The 25,306-nt window shown below is 37.1% G+C and overlaps 1 protein-coding gene across 2 annotated transcripts in view; it reads right to left on the bottom strand.

The window, feature by feature from the left end:
* LOC108137577 (actin cytoskeleton-regulatory complex protein PAN1) overlaps positions 1-25,306 on the bottom strand; it is a 74,340-nt gene that overhangs the window by 35,572 nt on the left and 13,462 nt on the right. For both annotated transcript variants that reach the window (XM_041708241.1, XM_017259308.2), the window contains exon 2: positions 15,635-16,252. In XM_041708241.1, the coding sequence (XP_041564175.1) occupies positions 15,635-16,000 (366 nt within the window). In that variant the 5' untranslated portion in view covers positions 16,001-16,252. The remainder of the gene's footprint in view (positions 1-15,634; positions 16,253-25,306) is intronic.

The following is a 25,306-nucleotide window of genomic DNA, read 5'->3' as shown; positions in this document are numbered from 1 at the left end:
TCTGTTTATATATAATTAATTTTTTAAAAATTAGCTTTACTTTTTTGAACGACTACATCGTTCAGTATGTTTGTGGAGATTAGTTTCTTTCGATTACTTATATTAAACCAAATGGCTTGGCCATTATTACCATTACCAAATATATATATTGTATATAAATATATATATCGTTCTGCATTTAGTCAAATTAAAAATAAAAGGAAATGTGGTTTTTAATTGATACTTTTTCCCTTGCATATGTAAGAACATATATAGTATTACTTACTTAAATTTTAAATTGAACCTTGGAAATTGGCAGCGATCTTACGGTCATCTGTTTAGTTATGTTAAGTCTTTGAAGTGATATAAAGTTTCTTATACATAGAATATATATTATATATATATTGTCCATTCCATTTATTTTAATTTTATTTTTCGCGCATTTTAAATGTGTCAAGGCAAGCAATTACTTTCGGGGTCACCGCTCAGCTGGTGGTCACCAAAAGGGGGCGGACGGGTGGAGAGTGTGGAAAGGGGGCGTGGCAGGCGTGGGAAAGTGCTTCGATGTGTGCATGTCAGCCAGTCACTCGACCAGTCAATTAGCAGCGGACGCTTTTCAATTACCGCCCCGCAAATCGAACAGAAGCGAAAATTCTGAAAGTGGCAGCGAGAGCGAGATGGCGAGATGGTGAGGATGGTGAGATAGAGAGTTCAGCGTTGACCAAATCCAAAATCCAAATTTACATTTGTCACCAGCCATGTGAATGTATGTGGGCCACACAATATGGGCCAGGCCGTTAAGTAATCGGAGGCTGTTGTTGTGAGGAGGTCATCGGCTAATGTCCTTGCCCCTTTGTTTTTGTGTCTATGCGAATTATGAATCATTTTATAACCCTCCCCCTGCCCCTCCACCCGCGTTTTTATTGCCAGGGGAAGGGGCGGAAAAGGATTGCGTGGGCGTGGCTAATGCTGATTGCACACAGATGGCAGCCAACGCAATCGGACTTTTGTGTGGTTACAAACGTTGTCCAATTTCGAGGAAAAATACATTGTGAATCCCCGACTGCAACAGAAGGGGCCGTAAATTTGTGGCATTGTTCGGACATATCTAAACAGTTGGTCAGTTTTTTGGAATATTTCAATGGGAGGTATCGAAAAATAATAATTGTGGTTTTCCATTTGTGATAGTCCAAAATATTATTGAAAAAAGACATTTGAAACGACTTTTACTTCATACTCAAAAAGCAGTTTAATGCCTATTCAATTAAAAGTTCACAAAAGTTGTATATATTAAAAAGTAAATATTGTGGTATTGGTTGGAGAATAAACAAATAAAATGCTTGGTTTTTAAATCCTTTTAAATTAGTTCGTTAAAATAAAAAATATTATTACTTTTTGACTAGTGCAACACAAAGGAATATTAACATAGGAGGAATTTATAATTTATTTAATTTATTTATTTGCTGCAAAATTGTTGTTTCAAATTTTAATTGTTTTTTTAAAGCGACCAATGAAAATTTCTGCCCAATATGTACCCCTTATAATTTTCCATTCTCACCTTGTTTTTTATATCTTTGGTTATCCGGAAGTCATGATAAACAGGCGACGGGCTTGGCAATTCTCTCATTAACCGGCCAATACAATACTTTGTACATCAATATATATTGGGTTTTTATTTTTTTAATTATTTCAGGGTAATTTAATTACGAGCGGGATAAATCCCTTAATCATATGAATATTCATTATAGCTGACCAAGCGGACACACATGGGCGAGAGAGGGGGTGGGTCAAGAGTGGGCGGTGCATCGATGCAAATGCATTTACCGCACAACTTCCGCCGCAATGGCGGCCCATCGACAAAAAGACGGAAGTGCACATTTCTGACAGCTTATGCATGAGTTTGTGTGTGTGTGTGTGTCTTTGTGTCAGTGTGTCCGTATTTGCCTTGTGCATGTGTGCGTTGGTGAGAGGATAACATCCGACATGGACGTATCTTTTGCATTGTCTGCTGGTGTCAGTGCAAGATACTCCGCATTTTCCCCATTTTTCGATTCGCCTCCATCTTGGTCTGCAAATTAATTGAAAATTTTCCTACGTGCAGCTGTGTGCGTGTCGCATCCGTGTGCCTCTGGATGCGTGTGTGTGTGTGTGTATGCGGTTGGCTGTGTGAGTGCACACGTAGGCCACATTAATGCATGTTTTACAATCGCACACGCCTCACCATTTCTTACCGGCCAACTTTTGGGAACAACTGTACTTAATGACACTCGCCATAATGCATTTAAAGCATTCGCAATTTTATTGCCAACCAAATGGCCAGGATAATGTCAGGATAATATCCGAGAATTCTGTTTCCTTACATAAGGATGTCTGGGAGAATATTTTGAATGGGGGAGGGGAAGGGGCAAACTAAGGAAGTTTCACTGGCAATTTCAACTATATTTAATGGAAACATCTACACGTGACTGGAAAATGATTGTGCCATTCAACTGCTTAAGACATTTGCACATCCTTTCGGATTGCCATCGATTAAGTTGTTTTCTCAACTTGCTAATTTTTATAAAATATTAAATTTATCAATGTACAGCCTATTAATTTCTCTTATAATAATAAGTTCGAATATTAACAGCATTTCAAATTAATAAAATGTAAATCTGAGGGGAACCTGAACAATCAAATGAATGCAAGCCTTAATCATCTAATTCGTGAAGGCTAAAAATATATTCTATATATTCTATCAAAAAAAGCTTTCTGAAAATAGTTGAAAAATGGACAGTGAATTCGGGGAATGGATGAGAATTTTCTCACCGCTGCTCGTTTGGTCTGTATTTAAAACTTTCCAGCATTTGGCGCACGGCAATTTAATGCGGAAATTAAAGACCAATGCGAGTACTGTTCAGTGCTGCCGTTATTGTCCTTGCCGTTTGTTGGGCTTTGGTTTGCTAGTGTCGTTTGCATAGGCAATAAAAAAGTTTCCCTCTCAAGGCACGTGTCCTCCGAAAAGAGGAAGTGGGGAAGAAGAGGGGTTTTCAAAACAACAAGAGTTCACAATGATGGCTTAAAGGAGGAAAAACACGAATGCTGCAAATGAATTTAAATGAAAAATCCATTTAATTGCTTTAATTAATGGCACCCCACTCTAGAAATTGGTTCAGCTTAAAGGTTTTTCGGTGCGGCCATCGGGGAATACAACAACTTGAGCCCTGTATAAAGGAAACCACTGAATTTCAATTGAAAATCGATCAGTCAGTGGGTTTTTGTGAGTGGGTGTGTGTTTTTAGCACGTGTGTTTGTGTGTGTTGTTGCTTGGCTTAAACTTCCGTTCGGCGCTGGAAATTATGCTATGAACTATGCATTGCCTCGGTTTGCTATCTCGTTCGCCCCCCTCATCACCCATCACCCATCTCCCTTTCTCCCTATATCCCTCTATCTCTTTCATATGGATCGCCCCCACTCGCTCACTCTTTTTGAGTGGTTTTTGGTTTCTATGGTTTGGTTTCTGGCTCTGGGCTAAAGCGCTTTTCTTTTACTTTTTCTGCACTTTTTCACCCCTCCTCTCCCTTTTTGGCAGATATAAACAATGCCCTATCTCCATCTCTCTCATCCGACAACTGCCCGTCTCCCTCCCCTTCCTTCCACTGGTGCATCAAAATCTGTGTGTCTGAGCAATTCTCACGTTTATTGATGGAACTGCCGATGTTGTTCTACTCTATCGATTGAGTCCTGCGAAATGTTTGGAATGCCCACAAAGGACAATAGTTCCAGTGTAGAATGCACAAAAATAAACGAGATATTTCGGTATCTGCATTTGGGTTTGGGAAACTCGAACAACGAAATTCTTAAACTGGCCGAAAGTTAACCATTTGTGGTTAAATCCACCAAGCTTATGCATATTTGCTTTTTAATTGTAAATTTTGTAATTCTTTGTGCGAACATTTTATTTCCAATGGAACAATGTTCAAAGCAAATAATGTTTTAACAACTTTTAATCATATTTTAATAGTCTTAAGAGACATTTCATAATCCATTACTTTTAAGAAGTTTTTCCATCCCTCCCTATTTTATGTAAAATTTGTCATAACAGATCAACCTTTTCTTTGTAACCCAATCTCTATAAAAAATCAACTTTCCAACTGCAATTATATGCGTCAGCTGCCCGTTGTAACCTTTTCGAAAACCCCGCTGATTCAGTGGCACATCAAATATGCCCAACAGCAATAAAATAAATTAAATTGCAGTCTAAACAAGCGAGCGATTATTAAGTCATAAGCGATTTGGGTTAGGGCGATCATAGTTTATATGGCACTCATGACTCATGCAGACATTTCGGCCCCGACCCCTTTTCAAACCGGTTTAATTCCATTTGATTCGATTCGACTGGATACAATTCGATTCGATTCGATTTCACCGACGGCCAATGACTTGAGCAATTATTGACAAATTGCGGTCGGAGACAAAGGCGACTGAGTAAGGGGATCGGGAATCGGGAATCGGAAATCGGGGAAAGGGAATTACGTATTGATGGCTCTAAATGCTGACGGTAACTACATCGGGCAATCGCTTCATTACACCTCAAATCGCACACACACCCAGTCCAAAGTCATTTTCCTTGTCAATTGGCCAATCCATTCAATAATTCAGTGCGTGGCCCCTAACTCAAATAGTTGCCATACCGTGTTTCCGGGGGCTTTGCAAGTCTTGGCTAAACCCACAAGCTTGAACTCTCGCCGCAGCTTGTTGACCTTCTCACGGTGCTCCTTTTTTCTTCGCTTCTACTCTTTACCTTTTGCCTCAACACCTCGAATCGAGTGAAATCAACTGTGATGCAGTTTTAAACAGTTTACGGGGCGTATGAGTGATATTCGTTGAGGCTTTACTTTCCCTGAGCGCAGCTTGTGTATACCCTTCCCCCATCCACTATATCGTGTGGGCGGCAGCTGTGCCACGCCCCCTTTACTCTCCCTTGGGTCGTAGCGACAGGAAATTTAATTGCAAGACAAAATGTCGACGATATTACGATATAAATACGAAATGCAAACAGACGCAAAACAAATTGAACAGATGCACAGAGATAAAAGGAATTTGGGGATTTATTTTAATATCAAATATATATTTACTATAAAAGTGAATCCTTTAAGAAGTGCATAAAATATGGGATTAATCCAGTTGAATTTGTAAAGATTTACAATACATTGGTAATTTAATTTAATTTAATAAAAAAGTATTGATATGGTATTAAATATAAAATTATTATAGCTTAAGACATCTATTTATGATCATAAATACAAAAGTTTAACATAAAAATCTTCATTATAAAAACCCTTATCATATTAATACTTTATTTTATTTGAATTTTTGGCCGAACTTCTGTGGCAAATCGTTTTTTTTTTTCAGTGAAGAAGACACGTTTGGATGGATATGTGATATATGTGCATTAGTATGACAGTTTGTTGGCGAAACAACCTCCAATGCCGCAATTGCAGTTCTCTTGAGACTTTGGCCCTTTGTCTTTGGGTTTGTGCGATATTGGCAACGAACTTTTGCGCGATTAACATGCAAATAATTTTCCCAAAACGAGGGCCTCGAATGATTTACCCGCCTGCTTGCCTCTTGACTTAAGGCGAAAGCTGCTGTCTGTACAATCACTTCATTTTTGCCACTTTACAGGCAGAATATTCAATGTTTCATATGCCAAAAACTCTTGCAGTAAATTGTGTTTAAATTGCAAATTGGTAAAATGGTGTTGCCAGTTGACAAAACCAAAATTCAAACTGGCGGCCGCAATGATAACAAAAGTAGAGCGGGAGAAATTGGTGAACAGCCCTTTCCGTTTTTCCGTTTGCCCCTTTTGACCCTTTTGCAATGGCAATTTCTGGTCTCGTTCTCATATTTGTAAATATTTGCATTTTTACGCTTGTCGCCCACTCGAGCGTGTGCAATCGAATTGCATTCGCACACATACACACACACACACACACACACACACAGATGCACAGCGGACTTTGTCTGTGTGTGTAATGGCGTGCGAACAAGATATCCTTCCGCTTTGCCACCCCATTTTCCATCCTTTTTCCGGAGAAAAGTAGCGACGATTTGACCAACATTTAAATGGACGCTTAACTCGGGGGCAAAACATTGGGTGGTGCAGCTCATAGCCCATAGGTTGCATTTATTTTCGGTTGGAAAAGATTGTAACATAGCGTTCAATTTCATATCGAAAATATCGCATTGCATAAATATAGAAATTAAAATAAAATACATGTTGAAAACAACTTTCAGTTCCATTGGGAACTGATTTTTTTTTGCAGCTGCAAAGCGATAAAACACATCTTTTATATTGCATCTACAATATAATATATATAATATAGCTCTCCAAATACACATTTGTAAAATCTTGACAAAATTATATTTATGTATTTTTGTTGGCTTTGGGTGCAGAGCGCCCCGAATTTTTACTGGAAATATAAACAAGGAGAGGAACCGAATTGCCATAACACCCGACATTTTATTTAAACAAATTCTTTGGCTCGCCATTTTCCGACAGCAATTAATTTGTAATTTTATTTCATTTTATTTGAATGGCACCACTTTTTCGTTGGCCAGCGAAAATTTAATCAATTTTAGCCGAGCTAGAGCAATGAATTCGCATTTGGTTAAATATTTGCATTTCACTTTAATTAGTTGCAATATTGTTCGCCCTGCCAACACGCAAATATTTAAACCGATTCTGGCTGCCAGGATAATATTAATTCATAAGGATACAATGTTTGTATGTCTGCATTTGTCTAATTCTGTGCCAATGAAACACATTTTCAGTGTGGACGAAAATACGGCTGATAGGGAATTTACAAAACTGGTTGAAACATTTTAAATTCTGTTTTTATTTTATAGTTATTTTATGGTCGATTGAAAAGTAATTTAAGGATTTAAGGATTTTCAAACTATAAAATACACCGGTTATAATGTCTTTTCCTTAGATATTTCACTTATTTTATCTCACTTTAAACAAATTTTTAAATATTTAATAAGTGTAATTGTGTTAGGCATTATAGAACAATTAGGTGCTAGTGCTTTACATAAGTTGAAATATCCTTTACTAGTGAAATATTGCAAAACAAACATTTTGAAAATAGTTGGTAAAAATAAGAGCTTGTTTTAACCAGCACAACAAACAAAGGGCGCAGACTGACCCTTTTTTGATGATTTTTTGTGTTTGCTTTTCAAAGCGATCCCCGCATAATTAGCTCATTTCCCTTGCATTGAGTTGAGATTCCCTCCATTTGGTTACAAATTGAAAGGGCGTGTGTATAAGGGACATGAGGGGTAGCATTGTTGCTGCTGATACAATTACGTGCATGATTGTGGTGCATTCTTGGTCAATGGTCCAGAACTCAACGGTTTTCCATGAGAACTTTGTTTGTCTTCTCAACCCGCTTGGAAAATGCAATCATTTTTTATTCTATTTCATTCCATTTTGATTAGCTGGCGACCTACACTACCCATCCACAATTAAATGTTGTTTTGATGCAAAAACAGATCTGAAAACTGAGAATGCCATTTGATTGGCAATTTAATGACGAATTCGCCGATGTATGACATTCCATCTGGGGACCATTTTTACCCAAGATTTTGATACAAATACCAATATTTTAGGTGCTTTATTTTTGGGATTTTGGAGATTTGTTGTAACTTGGCCAAAATAAGAGGTAGAGCAATAAGATCGATTGTTTTGGACAGCTGGCAACCTATACTACCATCTACAATCGGTTTAGAGTCATTTATTTGGTTTTAATAAGAAAAATCGATTTTTCAAAATAAACTTTTTGAAAAATTAACGTTATGACCAATTTTTGCATTTTTGATAAGGGGGTACATCATCAATTTTTGCGAGAATTTGATCAATTCAAAAATTTTTAACTGTGAATGCCATTTGATTGGCAATTTAATGACGAATTCGCCGATGTATGACAATCTATCCTGTGACCATTTCTTCCCGAGGTTTTGATCCAAAAACTGATTTTTTAGGTGGCTTTTTTTGGGTTTTTGGAGATTTGTCAAAAAAAAAATTCCTAAAGCGTCCTTTTGTTGTAACTTGGCCAAAATTAGAGGTAGAGCCATAAGAGTGACTGTTTTGGACAGCTAGCAACCTATACTACCCATCTACAATTGGTTTAGAGCCATTTATTTGGTTGGAATAAGAAAAACCGATTTTTCAAAATAGACTTTTGAAAAATTAACGTTATGACCAATTTTTGTATTTTTTATAAGGGGGTACATCATCATTTTTTGTGAAATTTTAAAGATCTGAAAATTTTTTAACTGAGAATGCCATTTGATTGGCAATTTAATGACGAATTCGCTGATGTATGACATTCCATCTGGAGACCATTTTTTCCCAAGGTTTTGATACAAAAACCGATATTTTAGGTGCTTTTTTTTGGGTTTTTGGAGATTTGACAAATAAAAAATTCCTAAAGCGTCCTTTTGTTGTAACTTGGCCAAAATTAGAGGTAGAGCCATAAGAGTGACTGTTTTGGACAGCTGGCAACCTATACTATCCATAATCGGTTTAGAAACATTGATTTGGTTTTGATAAAAAAAACCGATTTTTGAAAATCAATTTTTTGAAAAATTAACTTTATGACCAATTTTTGCATTTTTGATAAGGGGGTACATCATCAATTTTTGCGAGAATTTGATCAATTCAAAAATTTTTAACTGTGAATGCCATTTGATTGGCAATTTAATGACGAATTCGCCGATGTATGACAATCTATCCTGTGACCATTTCTTCCCGAGGTTTTGATCCAAAAACTGATTTTTTAGGTGGCTTTTTTTGGGTTTTTGGAGATTTGTCAAAAAAAAAAATTCCTAAATCGTCCTTTTGTTGTAACTTGGCCAAAAATAAAGGTATAGCCATAAAAGTGACTTTTTTGGACAGCTGGTTGGTTACACACAATAAAGAAATATGATTAAAGGTATTTCAAATAACAGGTTTTAAAGAAATTATTTATGTTTTGTTGTGTTGAGACAAATTTCTAATTTTTTTGTAAGGGGCTACATCATCATTTTTTGACAAAATTTCAAAATCTGAAAAAATTGTATCTGAGAATGCCATTTGATTGGCAATTTAATGACGAATTCGCCGATGTATGACATCCATCTTTTGACCATTTCTTCTTAACGATTTGACAGAAAAACAGATTTTTTAGGTGTAAAATAAATTGGATACTTGTCAAAACAACAAAACCCGATCAAGCTGTATTTTTTCCTTTCAGCCATTTTCCCCATTAGCAGCATTTATTCATAATCTGTTTCTTCTGCAATGTGGACCATATCCTAACCCTAAATTGTACATTTTAAGAGACCCCTTTACAGAAAGATAAGTCGTTTTAATCTGGATTATTTCATGCTTGTCAAACAGCCCATGTTGGTGATGTCTTATCGGCGTATAAAGGCTGACATATTTTGGCATTTCATCGGGGCTTTTCTTCCCCTTTCTCAGTTGCACTTAATTCTGCTGCCGCTTCTTCTGTTTGTTGCATTGTTTTTGGGTAGGTGGTTGAAAGTTGCAAGTTGCTGGTTGCCGATGTTGCAAGTTGCTGGTTGCTGATGCTGCCGGTCGTTGGTTGCTGATGTTGCTGTAATGCCATAAGCTTATAGGGCTTTAGTGGCGCTTATCACATGCCACCAGCAGTCGCTGCTATTCGGCCCAATGTTTTCATATGCGAAACTATAAAACAACAAAATCAACTTTTTATTTTTGCATATTCGTGCTGGCTTTTGATGCCGTTGTTTGCCCACAGCCACCCCTCTTTTTCAACCGGCAACTTTGGCCAAACAAAGTCAAAGGTTTTTTATTTTGGTTTAGCCTGTTATTTTTGTTTCCTCCATATTTTTTGCAACTATTTCGCGGTAAGTTTATAGCGTAAAACCGCAAATTGGTATGGTTTTCCAATTTCGGTTTAAGCTATTGGGTTGAAAAGGTTGAAAAGTTGTCCTTAATTCAATAAAACATTTTTTTTCTTCCTCATAAAAAATATTTAAATTACAACTTTAAAGTAAAGAAAAACGTGAAACTAAATAAAAAAGGACTATTGTGTGTGCTTTTCCTTTATAAGTTTAAAGCGAATAATTTGAAATTTGCGTGGTTTAGAAATTTCAGTTTCAGGTATTGATTAACACTAAAACCCACAACTTTAGGGCCGCGATTTCCACGAATTCGTCCTAAGTCGGATTCCGTCGAAGCTCCACAAATAATTGAATCGCTAAGTTGCAGGGCCTGTAAATAGATTAACCCTCTTCAAAGCGGGACTACATCAATGGAAGTGGGCGTGTTCCGGATGCTGCGCTTTTGCTCCTTCCCTTCCGCAGTTCATTAATATATCAAAGCCGTAATCTCAGTCAGCAGTGAACCCCATTTCCCACATTTCCCCCCACACCCATTTCCACCGTTTTTCCCCCCCGCTTAGCACGTAAAACGCTTTTAAACGGAAACTTATAAACACAACGCGCTAATTATTTTTCAGCATGCCTGTTCTTGTGGCTCTATCTCTTTCGACGGCTTCCTGCCATCTCATTCCTTTGGTTGCGTAACAAAATATATGCGTTGCGGTTGTATGGCACAAAACTTATCCACCCGCCGCAACCCACTATGTTGTTGTCTTATGCCTCCAGACAGACATTTTCATTTTGGCTGAGAATATCCAAATTTTACCATTACTCGGAGTTGGGGGAAAAGAACAGCTTCGGGATTGTGTAAGTTCGACAGGTAAAATGGTGTTTAGTTTAGCGCTTAAAGGGTGGGGGGCTTTAATTATGATGATTAGTTTGGTCGTCAATCGAGAAGGAAGATTACAAATGAAACAAATCAATAACGCTTAGGACTGAAATCCAACATATAATGAGCTGTTCAAAATTTGGCCAACATATAATATTATTAGTAGTTTATATAACACATTTTACTTAAATCCATATATACCTACAATATAAAAATGTATGGATAAATTGATCATAATTTCTTGCATATTTACTTTAAATTAAGACATTTTGTATTGACCATTTCCAATACAGAACAATTATAAATTCAAGTATGAATTCTAGTATTTTATTATACAATAAAAGTTCACATCAACTCGGTTGCTGGAATATTTTGAAGCCAAATCCATATAGTTTCGCCTTGGCAGCTTCCCCACAAATATTTACGGAAACTCTGAACTTGTCCATAGTTTATGAAGTGACTTATTCGGGCCATGAACCATAACTGGCCAACTTGTTGTCACCATTTTGCTGGCTAGTCTGAGTCCGTTTATCGGGAGAGGGGTTTGCAGGGGCTTGGGGGGTTTTAGGGGTTTTAGAGGTTTTAACGTTGCCACGAATTCAACGGAGACAACGTGCTCAAGACATTAGCGGGGATTCCCCTGGTGATGCCCCTCTCTAATGCTTTCCCACCAACGGAGGGCGTTTCTGTGACGGCATTTGCCATTTCCGCTTCCGCTGCACGTACGTGGCACTTGGTCTAACTACTTGCTACACAGATAGACCTTCGAGGTCACGCCCACACACACTCGAGAAAAAATTGAGTTCCTTGCAAGACAATCTCAAAAACTTTAGTTTGAGTTGTAACTTTAAAGATTAAAATTAATGGTGAAAGCCAAATTGATTAACACGTTAACAATAATTATACATTAGCTTTTTTGAAGTGAATTTTGATTTCATTTAATTATTGAAAATAAACATTATAAAAAAAAAAACAGTGAAATTCAAAATGACCTTTTAAAGTTCTTTAATATGTTTTAAATTTGCTTGTGTTTAATTAGTAAGAAAAACTTATCAATAAGCACGGAAAAATGTAAAAAGATAAACAAAAAGTAACAAAAAACACATAAATGCTATTGAAAAATAAAATTATTTACTTAGGTCTCTTTTAAATTGAAAATGTTAGAAAAACATTAAAATTATGCACTCTGAATAAGTTGATAAAAATTATATTATTTTTAAAATAAATTAATAAAAATACAGCTCTTCTTTTATATAATGGAATAATTTTGGATGATATTTTTTAGTTATTTTTTCTGTGGGTAGGATTGTTTGTTGTTGTTGTAGATGGTGTAGTTTTCATTGTTGTTGTCACCTCGTTTTAGGCCTGGCGCTTATTGTAGTTAAGTTTTATGCCGCCATTTTCTTCCGCTTTGCGTGTTGCACGTTCTTTTCCCCGCCGTGTGTGTGCGAGTGTGTGGGTCTGCGGATTTTTTTCTTCTGCTTTGCCACTTCCCTGATGTCTGTACTTCCCCCTTTCCACTTTCCCCTCTTCCCTTTTTTCATTACCACTTCCCTTTCACCCTCTTGCACTTAATTCCATTTTCACTTTCTTTAATGATGCTCAATTTTTTGCATCATTAATCTTTAGCGATTTTCAGCTTTGCCGCTGACTGACACGCCGTCTCAACGGGGTTTCTCTGCACTTTCCCATTTTTCACACCCAATTGCCACCCACAAGCACCTCCTTTTTACTGAGTGTCTCAGCTGCTGGCCCTAATAAGTATGCTACAAAATTTGTAATTACAATTTCAAGATAATTCGCTGTGAGTGCTGTGAAAATCTTCATAAATCGGCGTTTAGTGGTTTTATTAACTTGGGTTATCCCTTAAGGTTTTAAGAACAAAATGGAAAAGAAGAAAAGTAAAGCAGGTTTTACCAGCTTGAATTGGTATAGGTATAGGTATAGAAATAAATATTTAACATAAAATATATTTCTTATTTTTGTAGCTTTGCTAAATTTGTAGCCTTCAATAATGCATTTTATAAAAGGATAAATCATCTTAAAAGTACAAACTTTAAGGTGCAAATAATTCAATTTTACAGCCATTTAATAAATAAGCAGTGTTACCTTACAATTTATCATATTAATTACAAATCTATAGACAATAAATACCAAATCGTTTTAAATGTACGAAAATTGTATTGAATTCCAAGAAATTACCTCAACCACTTGTGTCTGTCACTTCCAATAAATCAATCGCTTAGAAATGTGGCAATTTTATTGAATTTTAAGCTGTTGGTATTTGTGTCAACTCATTCGAACCGGGTGAAAAATGGAGCCTAGGCAGGGCCTTGATTGATGAACCCATCGATTATTGAATGCCAACACTTCGAACTCGTCGATGGCGATTTTGGTGCGGTCATGGCTCGATGGACTGGAGTGCTAGTCGAAATTGATTTGATTGCCCCCCGTCTTGGTTTACTATTTGGTCGCACAATTCCGGGATCAGTAACTCCCCCTTTCCTTATCCAAGAACTTGCATTGTTGTTTTTGATTTCATACAATATTTCCACTTCGCTCTCGTGCTGTTCGCTCTTTTTGGCTCGCCCGTTTTCTTTTAACAACTTTTTGCTGCTGTTTTTATTTGAAGTTTGCAATAAAATAAAAGCCACATGGAGCTGGGGGGATTAGTGGGGCGGTAAGGGAGAAGGGGGGAGGGGGGAGGGCATGGTCAGAGGCAGGGGAGCAGAGAGAGCTTGGCCCGAATGGCCAGTGCCCTCGGCCACAGACACGGAACGCGCAACTATAAAGCAAAAAACCTCATTCATATAATTTATGTGTGGCTCCCCAGGGATGGTAGCGTGACACATGCGATAGGATGCGATAGGTTATGCCTGAACCTCAAACAAAATCAAACACAATAAAAAAACTTTAAATTTTTCTAAGCACTTAGTTTCGGACTTACGATTCCCATGCTATATTTCAAAAATTCTTGCAAGTATTATACTTTAGCAAAGGTTATGTTATTTAGATAAACTATTTGCCTTACCGATTATTTCGAATGATTGCAAAAAATAAAATTAAATTAAATTTAAATTTTTAACTAAGAAAAATTTTGGCATTATTGAAAATAATATATTTTTAATTTCAATCCGCACACTAAAAGTCAAATCGACTAGTTGATAAGTCTTGCTTTTTTAAACCCAAAATCTTCGACTACGATTATTAAGCCGATAACTTAGCATTGAAAATTTTCTTTATGTTGTCACCGCTAGGCCATTCGCAATCCAAGCCAAAACGGCTCCTGGTTTTACTTATGCTGGTTGCATTTTATTTTACCATTTCGTTTCGTCCACGCTTGAATTTATGAATTTCGGCTCACTGCCATTCCTTGCCCCACCATGCCACGCCCCCTCTCCTGGCCCTCGCCCCCGTCATCTGGCGCATCCATTGTTGGCCCCGCACATATGCGGTTTTATATATTGACACTTAAAATTTATGGGACTTAAAAATCTACAAAACGCTGCCACGTTTTGTCCTGCAAAGTTGGTTTAGAGCTCTGGGTTTCAGTTTCAGCGGGATGACAAAGGGGGCCAGGGTTGCTCTCTGTGGGTTGGTTGGGTTGGTTGGGTTGGTGGGTTGACACAAGTCGGTGGTTTTTGCCCCTGACAAAAGCTCGGCGCGCCTTTTGTCCAAAAATTGGGGCGAAGAGGAGCTAAAATAGCAGTCAAGGCTGTGAGAAGTCAGTTGACAGGAGTGCGGAAAGTGCAAAAACTAAGCAGCAAATCGTGTGTGAAATTACCAGGCTTGCCGCAGCCAGGGTTGTCACCTCCGAAGAGGAAATGTATTTTCAACAAAAAAAAGAAAACCAGACTCTCCAATTGAAATGCCTCCAAATGTGCGGAAAAGTGTCAAAACATTTTTTTTTGTCCTTCGAATCCAAAAAGTGCTTCTAAAGGGTTTGCCTGCTCTCATTTGTGGGCAAAAAAAAGGAGTTTGAATAACTGGGTTGGAGAGATTTGACATTTTTTTGTAGAATTTGATTTTTGTAATTGGGTGGCCTTCCTTCTACTTAACAATGTCTTACTGTTTATAAAAATGTCCTATAAGTCACTTCCTCCTATGGTCAACCCAAAGATAAAGCTGTCAGATTTGTCTCAACAGATTTGCCAATTCAATTAAAGACCCGTTTTGAATAAGCATTGCCTGCTTATCAATTATCCTTTCCCCATTGCTAAAACTAAATCTTGCCAGACTGTTTCACATTCACTCAACTCGGTTGCCAACTAATTTTTAATGCAAGTTTCCTCGGAGCAAAGTCTCCTTTTCCCATTTCGTTTGGTTTTCTTTCTTGCTCTGCTAATTAAATAAAACTTAAAGTCTATCAAAAACAAATTAATCATTTAACAGCCGCAAATTGCCAGAAGTGCGGCTGCCAGAGAAGTGGTTACGTTGGTATGTGGGTGGTTCGTGGGGCTCGGGCGATTGCCTTTGGTGGTCCAACGCAACAAAAGAAGCCAAGCCAAAAAGCTGGAGGCACTTTCTATTTCATTTTCATTGCTGATTTCATTCAGTTAATCAGCTTATTGAACTTGAGGTTCACGGGCTGACTGGCTGGGGGCCAATCTTCTGGGAAAGCCGAGCTGGGAACACGAAAACTTGGCAATTGGGGATTTGGTTTTTAAGCAGTTGCAGCTGCTGCTGCTCTTGGTAGCGAACTGAAATCAAATTCTATTTGCCGATGGGCGACAGCTGTGGCAACTCTGGCCTGGCTCCAAAATTCAATTAATTACACAATGAGCTGGCGCTTTGTTTTTCCGCAACCGAAACCCTACTTGTCCTTTTAATAATTGTTATAAATTATGATTGCCTGTCGGTGTGATTAGCACTCACCTGAGTTGGCTGAGTGGACAGCAAGTCAAATTGCTCATCGTGTTGCTGTTGGTGGGCCAGTGTTGCCGTGGGTGTCAGATGTTGCTGCTGTTGCTGTTGCTGTTGCTGCTGCTGCTGCTGTTGCTGCTGCTGCTGGAACTGTTGCTGGTAGTGCTGCTGCTGCTGATATTCATATTGCTGTTGCATTTGATATTGCAATTGCTGGTACTTCAAGTGTTGCTGCTGTTGCGGTGGTTGTTGCTGCTGCTGTTGCTGCTGTTGTTGCTGTTGTCCATGCACCAGACAGCAGCAATAGAGAACGATTGCCAGCAATTGGATCGTATTGGCAACACTGCGTGCTGTTTTATTTATTGCTGACGACGGCATGTTGCCAGTCGTTTTCGCTCCCCTCCGTCTTTATAGTGGCGGATATATATATATATATATGTGTTTATATATATATATATATAGATATATCCGTATCCGTATCCTCGCTTCACACTATTCTATTTGTGCCAAGTATGCAACTGCCAAGTATGCCGCACTTTGGTTGCTGCTGAGTTTTCCTGTCTCTGGTTTCTGGTTTCTGGTTTCGGTGCTTCTCCTCCACCAGTTGCAAGTTTTTTTTGTCCTTCCCCACTGAAAGAAAAACATTTTTAAACGAGAAAGAAGAGCGCAAATAAGTTCAACTTGTTCTCAAGTGTCAGACACATATAGTGTGTGTATTGGATATAACGGAATACGGCAAATAGTTTGTTTATTGCTTGCCACACACCCATACATCTCTTATTTTGCCCAACTTTATGAAAGTAATTCCGAGTAGTGGGTGTACTTAAACAAATATAAATGGCATCCACTCAAGCGAAGCGTTTAAATTTGTGTTGCAAGTAATTAACATTTTGTGTGCTTCACATCACTGGTAAAATATATACATATATTAACTGAGACAAATAATTATAATTGGAAGCTTTTAAATATGCAATGCGATCAATTTAAAAATAGTACACTTTACCCAAATGCCAAACATATTAATATATTATTTATTTCTGACGTTCCCTAATTTTTAAACCTTCCCAAATTTATGGATTGAGGAAAATACGAAATATTATATACCGACTATTCAACTGAAAAGTGACAGATTGTTCTCCAATTTGGTAAACAAAAATTGTTGCTTGTGCAAGGTAATGGAATTTTTAAGCACCGAAATGGCCAGGAAAAAAAAAAACGAAGAAATGCAAGTGAAATGAGGGGTATGTTGAGGAATACTGGTATGTATCATTTTAATATTCCATGGAAATAATTGTGGCCACACAAATGGAAATGGCCGCTGTAAACGCACAACGAATATAATAAGGAAAACTGCAGCAATTAAAACAAAAGAAAATGGCAAATAATGAGTGCAATCGGCAAAATGTCTGCGTGTAAAAATCAAAAATATGATTTTCCATAATTAATGTACAAGCCAAACGAAACAAAACAATTTTCTTTCGACTTTTGAGTAGAAGAAACAGAAAGACGAAGAAGAAATCAATTTCACTTTTCAATTAAATGCCAAGGAAAAGCGGATGATGATGTTAATGACGGGGATGAGCCGCCGTTCCGTTTGGTGGGGGAATTTTTTAATATCTATGCAATAAAAGTTGCTGCGAAAATTGCACTTTGATGTGGCTAACGGCGGGGGCGGTGTTGAGTCGTGAGGCGTGGCAATAATGGCTGCAAAAGAGCCGGCAGCAATTACATGCCAGCTACCTCTCCATCTCCATCTCTCTCTCTCTCTCTCTTTCTCTATCTCTATCTCTTTCACTTCCACTCACTCGCTCCCCATCTCGCCTTTTCGATCTGGCGCCTCTTGAGCTGCATAATCATAAATTTTACTTGCGATAATTTCAACTGGCAGACAGAAAAAGAAGCAAATATACAGAGTTCAGCTGAAAAAATAAAGAGAATTTAATGCCTGATATGAACAAATACAAGCTAGGGATGGCAAAAGATTTTTATAATAATAATTTGATAAACAATTTTATCGATATTTAAAACAAGTATGCGCTTAATCGCTAACTAATTGCTAAAAATCTTTATGTAAATATAATAGAAACACTTTACAAATAACAAAATCTCTTGCCCCATTATTATTTTTGCTAACCATTTTTTCTATAAACAATCGAGTGCTATACTTGTATTTCTGTCTTTCTCATATAGACCTTTTCCCCTCGATATTTGTACAGACAGAGAGAATGCTGCTGAAAAAATAAGAACAATTTAATGCTGGATATGAATGAATGCAAAATGCATGTTTTACCACTCACATGCTGCGATTGGCAAAATAAATTTTATTTTACTGGCGAGGCCGCAAAAAAAATAAATCTCCACATTCGATTGCCAACAACTTTTGACTGCGTTAACAAACTTGTTTTTACTGCTGTTTCTGATGCCACAGTGAAGCTCCCCGGTATTTCACCCTCTTGTTTGGTGTCAATGATAGCGTGAATGATACTTTGTGTACACACTTCATTTGCACAAGTGTCCATTGGCCGCAGTGCAATAATCATTCGAGTTGACTGGCAGACGCGGCGTATACGCAACGTTCTGTTGAACCTTTTGCCACTTGCTCTATAAAGTGAACCAATAATCATCGTCATTATACCAATCAGCGGGTGAGTTGAGCCAGAGTTAACCTCCGTAAAAATAATGCAATTGTAAAAGGGCTTACGGGAAAGCCTGTGATATTCACTATGAAACTGAAACACTTAAAGGAACATACCTCAATGGCATACAACAAAAAAACTGCTTCGAAGGCATATGGCTAAAGGTTAATGGCTTTTGACATCGAGTGTTTTAATAAAGAAAGAAAGTTTTTAAAATAAGACTTTCACAGAGAAAAAAAAAGATAGAGCTGAAATTATATAAATGGATAAAGATTATAGTTTTTTTTACAGCGAAATATTATGAAAGGATTGGACCTGTTTAAATCAAAATAAAACAGATTATAAATTCAAATTGGATAAAAATTTATGATTTTATATGTTATCTTCTTTGTAATCGTGTTCAGCAAATTTTAAAATTTAAATTTGAAAGAATTCTGTCAGAAAAACAATGTAAGTCCCTTTTTAAGTCTCCCATCCTTGCAATATGTACAACTTTTTTTTTCTTTGCGTTTATTGCCACAATCGTAAAATTGATAAACAATAAATGGGGGCCAACATTTGTTTCGCCCACTGCACACCCAAGAATTACGTAATGTCCCCATAACATTCTCCTCATAAAGTATTTTAATGGGACACAAAACTCAAAATCCGATGGGGTCGACTGGCATTTTATGCCCCTACCAAGAACCAGTGGAGATTTCGCCGCTGCTGCCCACAAGAATCGAGCAAAAAATTGCAAGCGAAGTGTAAAATTTATGATAAAAACGTGCGACGCTGATAAGAATGCCCTGGACAAACGGAAGTAGCTGCAGGAACGAACCGGAAGTGGGCGGAATGGGTGAAGAGGGGGCGTGGAAGCAGGCTGGGCAAATGAACGGAACTCAAAACCAGACAAACGGGGCGTGGCACCTTGTTGCTCGTTAGAGCAATAGTTGCACACTTCTCTCCCTGCTTTTCTGCTTTTTTTTTCTAACTTTTCCCGGTTAGATTTACGCCTATGATACAAAAAGGAGTAAAACAAATAACTCTTACATTTTTTAGAAACCATAAATATATATAAAAATTCTTTAAAAATAAGCGTTTTATAATTTTCCCTACGTTTTTTTCCATTTTACAAAGTTTTCTTATCAGACTCGGACTTAAACTATTCAAAAGTGTTTACCAAAATCTATTATCCTTGGTATTTTCACCTTTTAAGTTACATCTTTGAACATTAGAAAATATTGTTACCTAAATATTACCTTAAACTTTTTCTATTTCAATATATATTTTGTATCTGAGTCTGATGAATATTTAAATTATTAATGGATTAGTCATCATTAAAGTTGTGCAAAAATCCTTTGAGAGATCGCAATTCCAGTTCTTCCGGGCAATTAACCCAATCCAAAAGAACAAAGTGATGTTAAAGGGATGAATGACTGAAGGCAAAGGATAAAATCAAGGAAGAAGAAAGTCGCGACTTGGCCGTGTCAGGTGGCGCCAATTGGCCTTATCCATTGGTCAATGCAATCAGGCTCTTCGAGAGTAAAAGAGAATGCCGCTGAAAGGCAGAGAAAGGGGGAGAAAGGGGGAGAAAGGGGCTGGTGAAAAGTGGCTGGGGATGCGGTGAAAAGTGCTGCCGCTGCAACCGTGCGTCGATTCCGTGGGCCTTAGGCCACAGCAACTGCAGCATATTTTCCGCTCCCGATTCGAGGTGGACAGAGGGCAAAAAGCCGATGGCCCGGGGCCAGCTGCATTGCTGTTTTGATTAAAAGCATCCGGCCTTTGAGCTCCGCCAACAGAAGCAGTCGAAGGACTCCCATGCCGCTCCTGCTGCTCCTGCCCCCCCACTGTGTGTGTGTGTATGTGTGTGTGTGTGTCTAATTTGATTTGCATTCCAACAAATTTCGATCTCACACCGTTTCTGGCCTTTGGCTATTTGGCACGAAATGCGCCGAGCTTAACTCCTGGCCAACATTCAAATGATATCCTGCAGAGCACGTAGCTGCACGGTAAGTAATATCACATATCATATGTATATTTCTTTTTTCAATTTTTTTTTTATTTTCAAACTATAATATCCCTTTACCTTCTCTCTATCACAAAAAAAAAAAATGGTTGGTATTATTAACGTAATAATGGACTTAATAAATGTGTGAACACGTGTTCAAAAATTTATGAGTAATTATAGTTATTAAAAGTCCAATAGTAATTTGATATTTTATATAAGAAAAGGATCCACCATTATTCCTTGATTTTATTATTTCCTTTGTTTGCTATGATTTCAAACACTTTTTTGATAAAAGAAATTAATACTTAAATCTTATCTTAAATCTTATGCAAAGTGCAATTAATGTTTCTGTGTCTCATTTCAGAAGACTTGTTATTAAAAAATTTTAAGTATACAAATAGAAAGCAAAGCTTATTCTCTGTGTAGTCGGTGGAATACTCACTTGTGCACCAACTCATGGATTTGGATACTGGCCCGGAAACGGGTGAGCTACCAAACGGAGTTCACCTCAATCAGCGCGCATTTAACCTTTTGGCCAAGTGCCCAAATTGTGTCATCTTCGCCTTTTGTCTGGTTCCCATTTTTATAGAGTCAGACATTGCGTATACGCAACGTGTCATAATTTATGCATAAATGCGATTGCAGTCGGTTCGGCTTGGGAAAAATGCAATGTGAGTTATGGCTGTGATGCTGTGAGTTGCTTTGAGTTGTCTGGCTGGATGGCTAAAACGGGGCCAAAAGCAGGCCCAGAACCATTCAAAATGTTTGACAGCCAAGAGCCGATGGAAATTCCCAAAACTAATCAGCACGAAAAACGTGGCCCGCTGGCTTTCTCTTTCAGGGGTGTTACTTTTTAGCCCATCAGAAGGCGAATCATGGCTAGTTAAAGTCTGGCCCACTTGGGCTTGTCTTCTCTCGTCTGCTGCCGAGCATCAAACAATAACACGCATTTTCAATGGATCCTTGGTGTTGTAAACTTGTCCCATAAACAGTGGGCAAAATGGTGTAGGGAACTGCACAAAAAACCATTAATCAAATGAGACCCTCCTTTGTGTGTGTGTTTGTATGTGTGTGTGTGAGGCAGGAAACGGAAGTGTTACACTAAGCCATTTTGTCTGTACGTTTGTCAAGCGAGGGAAAGTTCCTGACGAAGCACTGGATACCCTGAGTCTCTCGAGAGGGAAAAGAGAATTATGGGAAACTCAGACGTGAGAGAGAGAAAATGGGATTTGTATATACGGGGAAACTGGGGAAATCCGAAGAGTAATGAAGAGTGGCATGAACAAAAATTATAGGGGCTGGTCAAATATTTGACTTCACCATTCATATACATTCAATCTTCATGAGGATGAGTTTGAAACCAGAACGTATAAATGCAAAAAACTTAAATCGATCTTTTCCAATTAACTTATATTATAAAATTAATTATTTTGACATCTGAGAGAAGTGTTTTGATAGCAAACATTAAACATTTTTACCTTTCATAAAGGGAGAAATGAAATACATAGTAAATATAATGTTGTAAATACTTAATATCTAAGTACGATTGCAAAATAAAATAAAAATGTCAAAGAACTAAGTTAATATAAATAATGATGAACTGAACATTTTAAATACAAAATTTGTTCAATCATTTTGATTATATTGTTAATAACAAGACTAACAGAAAAACAGAGTTTTGAAGTGCGATGAGACTTCGTTGCCACGTCAATTAACTGAATGCTCCCCTCATGGCCCCAAGTTCTAGTTCACACTTGTGTGTCGGCTTTAACTTTTATCTCGCCACCCTCACAGCACCCATATCGTCCCCATCGAAACCCCCTTGGAGCCCCCTAACGCCCCCCATCGACCATCTCGTTATGGCCATAGGCCAAATCCGAAGCCAAATGCAAAAACTAAAGCCAAAACTTTTTGTTTATTTGCTGTTTGCTGTTGCTGTTGTATTCGCCTGGCTATCCAGCACGCACACTAATAGATGCAAATACATACATTAGCACATCGACATGCCCACTAATGCACTGGGAAAAAGTCATCACAACTTAGCTGGCATATCATTTTAAAGAAGCACTATATACAATTAAAGCTTCAATCAATGTTTTTATATTTATATAGCAGTAAATTGCAAATATCGGTAGTTTTATCGATAGCAATAATGATTTTTGTTGGGGATAACATTTCAAATGTTTATAAACATTTGACAATTCCTTAAAGTGTGTTAAAATATTTATGGTATATTTTTTTTATCAGCACGAATGCTTTTTTGTTGGCATATTTATAATGAGCAGTAAATATGCTTAACTGTCTTATAACCTTATAGATGCTTTTCGGTAAATTGTTAATACATTTTCAAAGAAAAATCTTTACTATTTATATCCTTTTTCTTTCTGTGCACACTCAAACTCACACAAAGAGTTGCCGTGTCGCAAGTGAATGGGGAACATGTGTTTGCGCATTTAGTTTCCTTCTCCGCTTGCTCAACGCAACTTGATGAAGTGAAAAAAAAAACAACAACAAAATAAGGAAAAGTCCAGGTGGACAGGTGAAACGGGGGCGAAAGTTGAAGCTGACAGCTGTCAGATGAGCTAACCAAAACCATTTTTGGAAGCCTTAAAAAGCACAGCCGTTTAAGCCCGATCAAAATAGTTTCAATAAATTTGTGGCCGATTTTCGGGAAAATATAATAAAGACAACGCACAGAGAATATTTATTTGATTTATATTTTTTATTTAATAATTTGTATGTGTAATTTATCTCTGGACTTGCCTTCCGTTTCCACAGACATTATAATGTTCCCCACCAAACTGATGAAATAATCGTTTATTAATCATGAGAAACAAAAACGCAAGCGAAATTTTAATCCCACTCATCAGGTAATATTTAAATAGCCACTTTTAATTATAAGTACTTGCTGGCATGCATGGAATGTGAGGGGATAAGCCTATACCATTTCTTAGTTTTGCTCATGTTTAGGCAATTTATGGATTAATTCAGAGTTTTTTTTTTTTTTTTTTTTTTGTATTTTCTGCATGTGTACTTCGCGTTCGTGATAATTAAATGGTATTTTTAATGCTCGGCTGCATCCGTTGGCTGGAAAGAGTGAGACTTTCGATTTTCGAATTGCAATTTCCATCTATTTGCCGTTCTTGCCTTCAATGCGACTTTAGCTGTAAAAGGTAATTCAATTAAACTGACCCCAATATTGGCGATCGATTATCGAAATTTTGATTACAAAATTCGCTCCATCAAAAATGCATAAATTAGGCCATTCGAATGGCATAAATGCAGATGTAGCTGCCAGTTTGTGTCAAGTGTCAGAAATGTCGGAATGTTTGACATTTTGCCCAGTTCGCTCTGCGATTTGTTATTTGATTATTGTTCCAATGAATTGTGTTGGGTACGAAATATTGCATAATATTATTGCCCTTTTGACCGCCTCGTTCCCTTCAATCAGTTTATGTTTTAATTACAAAATTAATATCAATAATGCCACCTGTCCTCAATGCAAATCTGGATATCTCTTTTGCATAAATGGAAACACACAGATTACCAGTTCCTAGTTAAATTGGTAGTAGTGCACTTTAAGTGGGAAAACTAAAGCTCTCGACCAGTTGTGTTTTCAAATTTGTCGAAATTCTTCCAATCACCTTAATGAAGCAGTTTTTGGCTCCGAAATGGCTTGCTGTTTGCTTGCGAATTAAGTCATTAATTGGATAAACCAAATGCAATAAAGATAATCTAGTTTGAATATCAAAGAAGAGAAATGTTTTTATAAAATACAAAATATTACCACAAGAAAATTCTCTTGGCATCTGAAAGGAGTATTTGGATAGTAAAAATAAAGAAATGTAATTTCAATATTTAAAAGATAAAAATTTACTTGTATTGGTGAGAGTTTATGTATTTTAAATGTCTTCACCATCTCCATTATTTTTCTTTTGGGACTTTCAAGTGATTTCCAAATATTTTCTCGTTTTGGGACACTCGAAATTGACATTTCATTTAATTTGGCAACAGCAAAATAAAATTTGATTGTCATTTCATTTGATTAAAAATTTCATAATGTGGCCCTGTCTTTTTTTTTCGCTACTGCTGCTGTGGGGTATTTTGTCAACGGAAAAAAAAAATAAATAAAAAATAGCAGCCGCGACGGAAAAAAGTGAAAATCTAAAATTTCTGGCCCGCAGGCGGCAAAGCTTTGAGTGTGCGTGTGGGTGTTTGTGTCCTCTTGAAAAGCTGGCAAAAAATGAAGAAAAAAAAAATTAATAAAAAACGAAACCGAAAAAAGTGAGATAACAAAAAAATGAAATTGTGCCGCAGTATTTGCGTTTGGCGGCATTTTTCCGCTATTGCCCTTCCCTTGCCGCGTTTTCACTTTTCACCGCTTTTCCGCCCAACCATCCCCTGCAATTTGTTGTTGCTGCACATGGAACTCTGCTGATGGCTTCATATTCATTTAGATGCCCAATTCCTTTTGTTTACCTTTTCCGTCTGTCCCCCAACTTTTACTCCCATTTAGATGGAATTTATAATTTTAATTTGATATGTACGTCAAAAAAAATCTGTCAGAAATTTTGAGACCCGGTTGCCGATTTGATTATTCTCTGGTCACTATTTAATTAAAATAATCATCAGATAGTTTGGTTTTTTCTTAGTTAAAAGAGAAAACCACAGCAGATAAACCACATATTAAAACTTTGATTTTAGCATTGCACACTTCTTTAAAAGATTATTATCAAACATAACATAATTATAAGATTTCTCTTGTCGCCCCGTGATAATAATAATATTTGATAAAAATTATCAATCAAAAACCTTAAGTTAAAGAAATTAATAAGTTAGGAGATCACACAACGCATTTTTTTTTAAGTTTAAAATATTCATTAAAATATTTCTCTAATACATCATTCTTTTTTTACAGTACATAGATATAAGTTTTAACTTGTCGCGCCAGAATAGTAAAATTAAACAAAACATCAAAAAATATAAAAATAATGAATTGGACTATTTAGAGTTTTTAAACAAACACCGTTGTTTTGTTATAAACATTTCTATTCAATA

This window comes from Drosophila elegans, unplaced genomic scaffold, assembly GCF_018152505.1.
Source record: "Drosophila elegans isolate 14027-0461.03 unplaced genomic scaffold, ASM1815250v1 contig_149, whole genome shotgun sequence".
NCBI classification, from domain to species: domain Eukaryota; kingdom Metazoa; phylum Arthropoda; class Insecta; order Diptera; family Drosophilidae; genus Drosophila; species Drosophila elegans.
Note: the sequence above shows the minus strand (reverse complement) of the source record. Positions and strands in the feature narration are given on the sequence as shown.